Below are 12,711 nucleotides of genomic sequence, written 5' to 3' on the forward strand. Positions count from 1 at the left end.
CAGGGTTACAGTCTCTCGTCAAGCTCCAGCCTCTCAACCTCCTCCTTGACTGCAAAGAGGACTCTCGGGGGAGAAGGTGGACAATGGCTAATCAATGACTGTACAGACACTGGTAAGAGGAGAACAGTGTAAGGTATGCTGTGTGTACCATGGAGAAATCTCCAGGGAAAAGACCTACCACTGCTGATGTGTCTGACAGTCCTGTTCTAACAAGCATCCTTTCAGTTTAAGGTTGCAGGGCTTCTCTTGTATAGGTGACAGGTGGTTTGGATCATTATTTTCTATTCACACCAAGCACACAGGAGAATCTAGAGGGCAGGGAAGATGTCAAAGTCTCTTCTCTGGACCTAATGGAGACTCTTGAGCAGCCAGAGACAAATATGACCTTTCTGACCCTTGATTTGTGTTAGCCACAAAAGAAAGTAAGCACAATTAACTTGCAGACCATTGCGAAGATCTGATAGAGTCATATTCTCTGAGCCCCTGGAAGAGTATCATTAACACTGTGCATGCTCCAAACCTATTAGTTATTATCATCATGTTTCTTCCTGTCCTGTGAGACAGAAATGAATGTATATACCTTCTTCTTCATTCTGGCTTCTCCTGTTTTCCCTCAACACCCTACTTTCCGCAATTTAGCTAGAACTTAACAACTACTTGTTAATGTTGAACATTTGAATGTTTAAATAAATAAATGAGTGATTGTCTGGTAAGATAGAAAAAAAGAACTATTGTTTAAGAAGGGTAAAACCAGAAGTTGGTTTTTAATTTCCTTTGGCAAATTGAGTAAGAGGAAGCCCAGGATCTGTAGGTAGTATACAGTACTGTAGGGATAGTGTTAGGGATTTGCCCTTGGCTTTGAACTCAGGGCTTCATAATTCTAGGCAACTGCTTCACCATTGGAGCGATGGCCCCAACTCGTTTTGCTTTAGTTTGCTTTTTAGATATTGTCTCACATTTTGCCTGTGGCCAGCCTCAGAACCACCTACTCTATCTCCCAAGTATTTGGAATTACACACTTGTGCACTCTTGTTCTTGGCCCCAAGTTCTAATCAGTTCATCCTAGGTTTATTTTCTGTTATAATGTATGAGTCCATATGCATGTATGATTTCCACATACCATACTGCAGCTCATTACAGGACCTCAGAAACTGTGCTGTGTATAGCAGTAGGAGGGGTTAAGTAGTCATGTGTACCTTCACTTTGATGATGGCTGGGTTGTACTGCACAGCGTCTCCCCACTCCTGCATCAGGTCAGCTGTTGGCAACTCCTTGTATGCCAAGGCAGTGATGTGCTCACTGGCCCCTCCTCTTATCAAGACCACCAAGTCCTCTATCATAGTTTTTCTCTTGTTTCTATCTGGAATGGAGATGAAGATCTGGGATGTCATTAATATCAACTGTTATACCCTGGATTTATTACTGTAGCCCTACCAACAAGATTCACCAAGCTTGCCTGTGAGACATGGGAGAACAAAGCACACAATGCTTATTAAAAGGAAATCATGGCACACTGAGCAAAAGGGAAGCATGCTAGACACATGCAACTTCTAGTCATAAAGGACAAGGATGGGAGGTTCATCTTGTGCATCTTTAAGTGGCAGTCATTGATTGGCACAGTGTGTGGAAAATAGGTAGAAGGTATACAGTGAGTTGTTAGATACGTAGATAGATGGAAGAAAGCAGATAGTTAATACATTAATGAACAGGTGATAGATATATAGATGCATAGAAAGAAAGAAAAAGGAAAGAACAAAGGAAGGAAGGGAAAGAAAGAAGGAAGGAAAGAAGGAAAGAAAGAAAGAAAGGAAGGAAGGAAGGAAGGAAGGAAGGAAGGAAGGAAGAGAAAGAAAGAGAGGGAGAAATAAGAATGAAGAAAAAGAAGGGAAGGAGGAAGGAAAGAAGGAAGGAAGGAAGGAAAGAAGGAAGGAAGGAAGAAAGGAAGGAAGGAAGGAAGGAAGGAAGGAAGGAAGGAAGGAAGGAAGGGAAAAATATGATAGATTGTTGAACATACAGATAGGTCTGTCTCAGTAACCCCAACATCCTAGGTCTAGCCAAGCCCCAAGAGCAGAGTAAAATCATTAGGTTTTTTTCCATTAGGTTATTAATCTTCAAGTTGTAGTTCATATATTTCTTCTCCTAGTAAGCCTGCCCTGATACTCCTGGATATGGCCATGTCATTTCTCTTTTTATAATGCCAGTTTTGGGGTTTGAACTCAGGGCTAAGCACTGTCATTAAGCTTTCTTTGTTCAAAGCCAGTGCTCTAACATTGAACCACAGCCCTGCTTCCAATTTTTGGTGGTTAAATGGAAATAAGAATCTCATAAACTTTGCTGCCTGGCATGGCTTCAAACCCAGGATTTTCAGATCTCAGTCTCCTGAGTAGCTAGGATGCTAGACATGAGCCACCAGCACCTGGCTCATTGCCTCTTTTGTTTCTGGCATAGTTCATGTGTATAGAAGATAAGAATATATTTTCACTCTTTTTTTTAATACTCAGTGCACTGTAGGAACATTTTTTTTTTTTTTGGCCAGTCCTGGGCCTTGGACTCAGGGCCTGAGCACTGTCCCTGGCTTCTTCCCGCTCAAGGCTAGCACTCTGCCACTTGAGCCACAGCGCCGCTTCTGGCCATTTTCTGTATATGTGGTGCTGGGGAATCGAACCTAGGGCCTCGTGTATCCAAGGCAGGCACTCTTGCCACTAGCCTATATCCCCAGCCCTGTAGGAACATTTTTATTGGATGTTCTACTTTTTTAATCAAAATGCTTGGAATTCACAGAGCTGAGCTTAGAGAAAGAATACAGGAATACAAGGAAAAGGAAGACTGTAAATGCAGAAGTCACATGTCCACCTCTTACCTTTGATTTCATTCAGAATGTCCTGGCACAACTTTTTCGACACACCCAGCTTGACGTAGACATATTTAATGGCACCACCAATTTGGAAATCATTCTTGGCACAGGCCCATATTTTGTCAAGTGAATAATCTGAAGGAAAGAAGGATATAGTTCCATGATCACAAGATCATTTGCTCTGTCCACTTTCCTCCTGATGGACACCAGAGGCCTAACCTTTCCTTCAATATTACAGGAACTAAGGTTCAAATGAAATGACCATAATTGCAGGTGGCCGATGGCACCAGAGCAGAAACCTCATGGAAACTCGCCCCTACTATCTGTGCCAGCCTCTAACTCTTTGGAGGACTTTCACTGCCTTCAAAGAGGGAGGAAGAAATTGTCATTCTGTAAAAATTGATTTTTTTTGGTCAGGCTCCTAGGTTTTTGATTTAAAAAATGCCTTCTACAACTTGCCCACATCCCCAGACACACTCTTCTCTAATCTTTGATAAGGTATAAAGGGTTCATTATTAATGAATTGAAGTAATAAATATAAAATATTTGTTATTATACCCAGCAAATGAAAGAGGCCAATTTGATCTATTGATCCTCATTTCAGGACAATGTTCCATTTAGTTCTCCCTTAGTCTCCCCAAGGGACCCTCCTCCCCTGGTCTTGCTAGAATTCACCAGTGACTTGCAGAGACCTTTCTGTAGTGCTTTGAGGCTTGGGCAGGGAAAGAAACACTATGAGGACTTCTAGCAATATTTCTGTAGACCATGTTTTCATGACATGAATTCCATGAAATATTATCTGGTGTTTCAAGAGAAAGAGTTGTTGTGGCCATGCAAATGGAACAAATGTGGCAGTGGAAAAGAGTCAATGTGGGCATTTTACTTTTTGCAGTTGCTGGTGAATATCTAAGAATGGAATCAATTCTACATTCCCCTGGGTTATGTGATCCCAGAGGTCCTTGTGGGAAGTAGCTTTAGGAATCACGAAGAGCACTTTGTAATAATCACTCTTATGGATGAAGATTTCCCAGATCATTAGAAGATTGAGCTCACACTGACATAAATTTACATGATCTACACTTACACTCTGTCCCTGTAATCTCTGTGACCTCATAGAACTGGAAAAGTGTCCATCATAGGACAAGAATAATGGATTGGCAAGCAGGGTTTGACCCTGAAGGACAATTACGTGTGTGTGTGTGTGTGTGTGTGTGTGTGTGTGTGTGTGTGTGTGAAACGGGATTAGAGAGGAAGATTGGGTGTTGAATATTGGGTGTAGTTCAGAGACAATATGATCTGAGACTTTGTTATGGAAAGTCTGCTTTCTGGGCCATCTCCAAGCTTAATAGAAATGCAGAATTTCTAACAACCAAATCAGAACGCACCTCTTCTGAGATGCTCATAATTCATATTCACAATAAACTTTAAATGGAAAGCACTGGTCACAGGTAAGCCTATGATAATAATGGGGGGAGGTTGGAAAATATAATATGGAAATTGAGCTGGTGGAACTTTGCTAATAGACCAGAAGGAAAGAGAAATAGTTGAGGTTGACTCCTTGGTGTTTATTGTGAGCCACTGGTTGGATGGTGGAACTCTTTCAAGATGTGCATGGATATAAAAGAAATATATTTGTGAAAGAATACTAAAAGATATATTTGAGAGCAGGTCAAGTCTACAATATTGGTTAAATAGGAAATGCAGATATTAAGGAAACATTTCAACTTAATCTATAGGGTGCCGGAAAGAGATTCTAGATCGTTAAACAAGTTAGAAGCTATCTGAATGTTGGTGTTTAAAACCACAGATGGGGTATGATTAATTAGAAAGAGTCTTTATAGAAAGAGGATAACCCAGATAGAAGGTTAATCTAGGGAAACTGACATTAATAAGCTAGAAGGAGGAGGAAAGGAGAGGAGAGGAGATGGAAGAGGAGGAGGAGTCTGCAATGTGACTGAAATTGTAGCCAGGTTAACAGAAGGAAAACTAAAAACACAATTTATGTCTCTTTCCCCAACTCTTGCACAAGACTCCACTCATCACCCATCCCTCCTGGGTGCCCCGTCAGGAGAGCCATAGTCCCTTGGGCAGTGCACCTGCTCTCTCCATGGCCTCTTCGTTCACAATGAGTGTATATTCATAAATGCCCCCAAGCACGGCTTCCGTGATGTAGTGGGTCCCAAAGTCTTGAAAGAGATCTCTGTACTCGCCATAGCTGTACTCCAGGGGCAGCTGCTTGACTCTCTGAAGGAATTCATAATGGAGCATGAGGCTTCTGGGTTTCAGCTTGTAATGTGCTACTTCAAGGTCAGAGCGTGCATGCAGAAACTTGCTTTTCTAAATGAAATACCAACATGGGAAAAGCAGACCTTTAAAGTTAGGGATCTGAAAGGAGACGATGAACTTTACAAATACCACCTGATGTCCTTGGCCAGGGGTCGTCATTCTTATGATTCCTTTAGGATATCTGAGGGTAGATGGCCTCTTTGACAAGCTTTCAATTCTCATAAATCTTCCAACATCCCTTTTGCTTTGGAAGTGATTGCTCTGAACTCCCACTCCAAGGTAAGAACAAATAAGGACAGGAAAGATAGTCGAAACAGGGAATGCAGGGCACACAGTGTTGCACAGGACCACTTGGAAGAGAGTAGGATTTGCTAACTTGCAACATACAACCTGTTTTCCCATGTTTTTGATAACCCATGAAGAAAAACTATTTAAGAAGGAGGTGCTTCAATAAGATTAGACCAGGGAGCACATGGCAGAAGTCAGCACACTACAACCTGTATATTAAGTCTGCTGTGGATTATCTATAGCAGCAGTCACGCTACAGAAGCAGAGCTGAGTAATTGTAATGAAGACCCTAGATTTTGAAAATCTTTTTAAAAAAATTACCACTTGGTACTCTCTGGAGAAAGTTTAGTGTCTCTGCAAGCTATAGTATAGACTGGAAGTTTGAGAAGTTCATAATGTCAGATGAACTATAAGCAAATATAAGCAGATAAAATATTAGGGAGGCTTTCCTGCCATGTGAGGTGGCACTTTATAGCAAGATGCAGCCAGAGGAAAGGGGAGAGGGTGGTACCTGTCTGTGAGGTACATTCTGCTTCAGTCCTAAAGCCTTCAGCTCCATAGGGCCTTCAGCTCTGTCACCATTTTGTCCCTGGGTTGCTTTTATCCATTTTTGTCCTTTGCATTTACACACAACTCTTCCTTCCTCTTTTCTTTTCCTATCTAAGCAGGCACCAGATACTGGGTTCAATTTCCCATGTTTTTTCAGTTGTATCCCCTCTTTTTTGACTTGTGAAAATTCTCAGAATTAAAATGGAGGCTATTTGTCTGTTTGCACAGACAAATAACTGAAAATATATGAAGCCTGGAGGTTTTGTTGAAAGGGTTCTCACACATGATCCTTTAATGAGAGGAATAAACACACACACACACACACACACACACACACACACACACACACACACACACACACACTGCTTCTTCAAGGATATTTTCCCAGGGACTTGCATTTGTCTATTTGACTTCAGCCTGATGCAAACAATGTTATTAATAATCCTTTTGGCCAACAACTTTTGTTTTAAAATGTGCCATCCTTCCTCACTTTCTGCCTTTATAGGCTTCTCCTTAATGTAGCTTTCCTCAGTCTTCCCATAATGTGTATGAGGACATGTTCATTTCTATTGCCGTGCTCTGCAATTCTTAAATAAATACCACTACTCTCTGGAGAAGCTCTTCCTGATGTTTTTCTTTCATGCATTTTTATTGTTACTATTAAGGTGATGTACAGAGAAGTTACAGTTATACAACTCGGATGAAAACTACATATCTTGTTGAACAATGTTACTCCTTCCCTTGCTCTCTCCTAGTTTTTCCTGCCTGTCCCCACTCACAAGTTGTATAGTTCATTTTCAACAGTGTCTAGTGAGTACCACTGCTGCATTTTTTTCTCCCTTGGCCCCCCCATTTTTCAATCCTTCCTTTGTCCTGCCAAAGGCAGATAAATGAATAAACAAGTCAAAAGAAAAAAATAGTAGCAAACAAAAAACCTCTTTTTCCATTTCCTGGAATTTATTTTGATAGATATTACTTTATATGGCTTAACCTTTCATTATAAGAGAATGCAAGAACAATTTATTATATGTTTTTAAAAAGCTAGAAGAGAAGAGTGTAGAGGTACTGAACATGAAGAAAGGCTGTTTAAAGAGACAGAAATGCTAATTATTCTGATTTCATCATTATACCTTATATACCTGCATCAAATTATCACAGTGTCCCCCATCAATGTGAACAATTTAAATAGTAATAAAGTAAGATTGAATGGAAGAAAATAATCATGTGATATTTGTCTTTGGGTCCCAGGTCTAGTGCAATGCCAAGCACGATGTTAAAATCATTTAACTGGCAATTTAAATCAATATAGTGAGATAGGGGTGTGGTGCAAAGGAGAGGAAGTTTCTTTCTCCTACCCAAGGAAATTTCTTTCAGCTAGTCCTAGGCTTCATTGCTGCCATTCAGTCTTGGGCACTTACAAAGTGCCAGTCTTATCTAATGACAATGGAAACAGCTCCTGCCCCCAAGGACCTGATGGAGTAGAAGATGAGGTGAGAGAAGAAAAAATCATTACAGGCTAATTAATGCCAACTACTCCTAGTAATACTGCCTAGTACTTTGGCATCAAGGGCCTTTCTGAGACTCCCTACCATTTCTTTGTTCTCATATGAGTCATTGTACACTTTAAGCTTGATTTCTTCTGTGTCTGCCTCTGGTTAATTTTCTATCACTTCATTCCAGGAATGAAAATTCTTAGTGGCTAGAAAAGAAAATGTTACTTCTTCACTCTGGAATTCAATGTTTTGCAGCTCTGACCTTCATCTGCTTCTTTTACATGATATCCTATTACTTCCCACCCCAGGTGCTCCTCCTCCCCCAAACATAGGCTTTGAATTTACCCTCTTGGGAAGTAGGGAGCTGATGATATGATTACATTTATATTGTAGAAGCATCTCTCTAGCAACACACGTAAGTGAAGGGTAAAGTTGTGTGACAAACAGACCATTTAGTAGGGCAAAGCAATAGATAAAAGGACCTAGAATAATTTGATATAATAGGAATTAGGGTTAAAGGAGAGAGAGAGAGAGAGAGAGAGAGAGAGAGAGAGAGAGAGAGAGAGAGAGAGAGAGAGAGAGAGAGCCAAGCACCAATGGCTCATCCTGTTAGCCTAGCTACTCAGGAGGCTTAGATCCTGGGCAGCAAACTCCATGAGACTCTCATCTCCAATTAACCACTGAGAAAAGCTGGAAGTGGTGCTTTGGCTCAAGTAGAAGAGCACTAGCCTTGATCCAAAGGAGCCCAGGGACAGCGCCCAGGCCCAAAGTTCAAGCCACAAGACCAGTGAGAGAGTGAGCGAGCAAGTGAGAGAGAAAGACAGAGACAGAGACAGAGAGACAGAGGCATTGAGACAGAGACATAAGAGAAAGAGAGAGAGGGAGAGAGAGAGGGTGAGGAGAGAGAGAGAGAGAGAGCGAGAGAGAGAGAAAGAGCGCCAAGCACCAGTGGCTCATGCCTGTTATCCTAGCTACTCAGGAGGCTTAGATCTGAGGATCTTGGTTCAGAGACAGCCTGGGCAGCATACTCCATGAGACTCTCATCTCCAATTAACCACAGAGAAAAGCTGGAAGTGGTGCTTTGGCTCAAGTAGTAGAACACTAGCCTTGATCCAAAGGAGCCCAGGGACAGCGCCCAGGCCCAAAGTTCAAGCCCCAAGACCAGTGAGAGAGTGAGCGAGCAAGTGTGAGAGAGAAAGACAGAGACAGAGGCATTGAGACAGAGACAATAAGAGAAAGAGAGAGAGGGAGAGAGGGGAGAGAGAAAGAGAGAGACAGACAGAGAAAGAGCCAGACAGACAGTATTATACTGAAGAAGCCCAGGCCCAGAGTTCAAGCCCCAGGACCAGTGAGAGAATGAGCAAGCAAGAGAGAGAGAGAGACAGAGACAGAGACAGGGAGACAAAGACAGAGAGAGACAGAGGCATTGAGACAGAGAGAGAGAGAGAGAGAGAGAGAGAGAGAGAGAGAGAGAGAGAGACCGACCGACCGACAGAGAGTATAATACTTAAGAATAAGATGGGCAACATGTGGAGACAAAACAGAAGAGAGCACCAAATAGGATTCTGCACTTGTTAGACTGGAAAAGCTAAAGGGGAAAGGATGCTATCAATATAGATCAAAATTTTAGGAGAAAGAAATGGCTTTGGCAAATGGGCAAGGTATCTAACTGGGCTACTCAGAAAAGTGGGCAGGGCATCCCTGGAGGTTAACAGAAAGGTAGCTGTGATGAAAGGCCATGAGGAGTCCCTGGTGGGCAAAGGGGAATGCAAAGTGACAGCAGAGTAAGACGGGAAGACAATGGCCACAAAGTAAAGAAAGAATAGGTCTGGATGTCAAACCCAAGGAGAAAACTGGTAAATAACAGAAAGAACACAGACAGCAATGTTGTGGTTAATGCCAACAAATGAACCAAGAAGTCAGAACAAAGATCTTAAATGACATTCTGGAGATATATTTTGGTCTGTCAAAGCTATATATGTATGTATGTTGTTGTTGTTGTTGTTGCTGTTCTCATTTTATAATTTTTTTTAAAATTTTACTTTATTGTCAATATGATGTACAGAGGAGTTACAGTTACCTAGGTAAGGTAGTGAGTACATTTCTTGTCATACTTGTTACCCCCTCCCCCATTTTCCTCCCACCCCCCCCCCCCCCGCATATCTTGATGCTCAAGGAAAGACATAAAAAATTTGTTAAAGGAGCTGGGGAATATGGCCTAGTGGCAAGAGTGCTTGCCTCATATACATGAGGCCCTGGGTTCGATTCCCCAGCACCACATATACAGAAAACGGCCAGAAGTGGCGCTGTGGCTCAAGTGGCAGAGTGTTAGCCTTGAGCAAAAAGAATCCAGGGACAGTGCTCAGGCCTTGAGTCCAAGCCCCAGGACTGGCCAAAAAAAAAAAAAAAATTGTTAAAAAAACAGAAGAAAATAATTATAGATGCTTGTTCTTTGGCTGGGCTTTCCTGAAAAGTAGGTAAATATAAGACCAAGCTTTTCTTTTATCTGTGTGTCCATCATGGGACTTGAACTCAAGGCATGAGTGTTGTCTCTCAACTTTTTTGTTCAAATGATCTACGAGTTTCAGTCATAGTTCCACTTGCAGTTTTCTGGTAGTTAATTGGAGATAAGAGTCTCACAGACTTTCCAACCTGGGCTGGCTTTGAACTGCAGTCCTCAGAGCATCTCAGACTCTAGCTATGATAACAGGCGTGAACCACCAGCACCTGGCTATAAGTGTGTGTGTGTGTGTGTGTGTGTGTGTGTGTATGTGTGTGTGTGTGTGTACTCTGGTTCTGGGGCTTGAACTCAGGACCGAGCCCTGTCTCTAAGCATCTTTTACTCAAAACTAGTACTCTACCACTTGAGCCACAGCTCCATTTCTGGTAGTTTATTGGAGCTAAGAGTATCATGGACTTTCTTGCCCAGGCTGGCTTTGTACCACGATCCTCAATTCTCAACCTCCTGAGTCTGAGTAACTAGGATTACAGGCGTGAGACACTAGTGCCCAGGAAAAGATCAAGGTAATTTTTATGAAAAGATTTTCAAGGCAACAATAACTTCACAGATGTTAATATTAGGAGTAATGTGGAATACTGACACTTCTTTGGCAATAATATACATATACATATATGTGTACATATACAATATATATGTAAAACAACAAAAATATACTTACAGTATGAGAGAATCGTTTGATTCTGCTAATATAATGCTTGCCTTCATTGCTTGCTTCTTTAATGCCAAATTCAAATATTTTGGGTATTTTAAAACCAAAGCTGAAACTGGACTTGCTAGTCACTTTTTCTGTGACATTGTGTTCAAAATCTGAGTATGATTCATATTCGGTTAACATAAATTCATATTTGCCTTGGGTCTAAGGGAATACAAGAAGAATATGGTTTTATTTCCATTGACCAAAGTCAATTCAGTACATGTTATCAAACACTCATTATACCCTTGCTGTGCACCAGACGGCGACTAGATATGTGTTCTGGATTCAGAACAATCAGGGCTAATTTGTATGCCCATCTCAGGACTCCTAACCAGGGAGGAGAAACCAACCAATACAATGCTGTGGTTGACATTCCAAGTTTGGAGCTTCATTTCTATTTCAATTAGTAGAAGTGCAGGCCGGGGGCGGTGGGGGGGGGTGGCGGGAGGGGAGGCTTCAAGAAGCATGGTTTAACCTAAGCGAAGATGCAAAAGGAGGCTCAGGAGTTTCAAGGATGTTTGTGTGGTTTTGTCAAAAATTGTATAAGAACAAGAGAAACAAACAGGCATTGTAAGGGAATGTTCTGAAACCAAAATATAAGGGCTTTTGTATCACTTGCCCTGACTTGGCTTACTGCAATGGGAGGCCAACTCAGAGAAGAGATCTTCAGAAAGATCCTTCTGGGAAGTGCAGTGGTTGGCTTGGAAGGAATGGATCTGAAGTCAGACAAGCCATTGAGGCTGTGCAGGGAAGGCTGGTGACTGTGGAGGAGGGTGCAAGGCAGCACTGGAGGAGATAGAAGGGACCTGACCGCTTCATCCACTTGCCTGAAGGAGAACATAAAGGACCATTTGCTCAAAGGCCAGTGCCCACCATCCTTATGGAGGTGAACTGTGGAAGGGACAGCCTCAGTGGCCCTGGAGTGACCTGTCCCAGGTCATCTCTGCCATGTCAACTATACCTGTAGTTTTTATGTGAATTCAGCAGTTTCTAACTTGAAATGTTTACAACAGTGTTGAGTTTGATGGGCAAGGACTTAGCGATAATAGTAACCACAGTTAACGTGGCCTGGAGGGCTCGTCTTTACACCCAGGGGCATTAACCTTTCTGCAGGTAGAACCTTTCGAACTCCCCATCCCAAGTCAGAAAGACAGAGGGTTAGAACACATTCGATTACATAGATGGCAGGTGGATGAGCCACTGGGACTGCTCAACTCCAAATCCTAAGCTGTCTTCCATCGTCGACAAGGCCCCCATTTTGAAGGACATGCCCACTTTGGGCATAAAAACCCTAAAGCTCAAAGGGAGAATGATGCAGTGATCTGTGTAGGTCACAACACAGCTAGCTGGCCATAGAGTCTCTGTCCAGGGTCCCCTTGGCTGTTTCTTACCTGTGGGGTGTAGCTGTCCACATTGTACGGCTTCCTAAACCTCGTGTTCAGGATGTAATGCGGGGAACATCCACCAGCATAATACCGGTGGTCAAGGACTGGGCCCTCCAAACTGTTCGTGAACAGGTTTATCCTGTAAGGAAGGCAGAAAAAGGGATGAAACATTTTGGATCTCACTCTTCATAATCTTAGTTGGCAGATCCCACGGAATAAAACAGAAAAATCTATCAGCTCAGATGCAAGGCCCTCGGTTGACACCAGCTCATCAGCTTCATCTCCCACCATTCCTAACACACCTACCAATCAACAGTCCCCAGCCTTTGCTGCTCAGTGGGCTCTGCTCCTTCCATGGTAGCTGTCACATTTCCTACAGAGTCAGATTGAACTCCAGTGCTGGCTTCAAATGTTCACCCTATCACCCTGTAGCTGGAAGACCGTGGGGGCTCACTTAATTATTTAGGGCCTCTAGCTTAAAAGAGGTCCAAAGAATAGCCTCCCATTTCCAAGTGAAGAGACTCTGATGGTAACTCTGAAAGATAGAGATCTGACTTGTTTAGGGAGATGAATTCTATTCAGAACCACTGGGTTTATCTCCAGATGTATTATTTACAAAGGTTTTTGCAGCACATGGAGGA

The 12,711-nt window shown here is 42.3% G+C and overlaps 1 protein-coding gene across 3 annotated transcripts in view; it reads right to left on the reverse strand.

Annotated features, from left to right (window-relative positions):
- C8b (complement C8 beta chain) overlaps nt 1-12,711 on the reverse strand; it is a 37,066-nt gene that overhangs the window by 9,358 nt on the left and 14,997 nt on the right. For 2 of the 3 annotated variants that reach the window (XM_048349923.1, XM_048349924.1), the window contains 5 exons: nt 12,077-12,209; nt 10,650-10,847; nt 4,951-5,191; nt 2,861-2,989; nt 1,197-1,360 (listed from right to left, as the gene is read on the reverse strand). In XM_048349923.1, coding sequence (XP_048205880.1) covers nt 1,197-1,360; nt 2,861-2,989; nt 4,951-5,191; nt 10,650-10,847; nt 12,077-12,209 — 865 coding nt within the window. The remainder of the gene's footprint in view (nt 1-1,196; nt 1,361-2,860; nt 2,990-4,950; nt 5,192-10,649; nt 10,848-12,076; nt 12,210-12,711) is intronic. The other variant, XM_048349925.1, reaches the window with a different exon arrangement.

The sequence above is a fragment of the Perognathus longimembris genome, chromosome 7 (genome assembly GCF_023159225.1).
Source record: "Perognathus longimembris pacificus isolate PPM17 chromosome 7, ASM2315922v1, whole genome shotgun sequence".
NCBI lineage: Eukaryota > Metazoa > Chordata > Mammalia > Rodentia > Heteromyidae > Perognathus > Perognathus longimembris.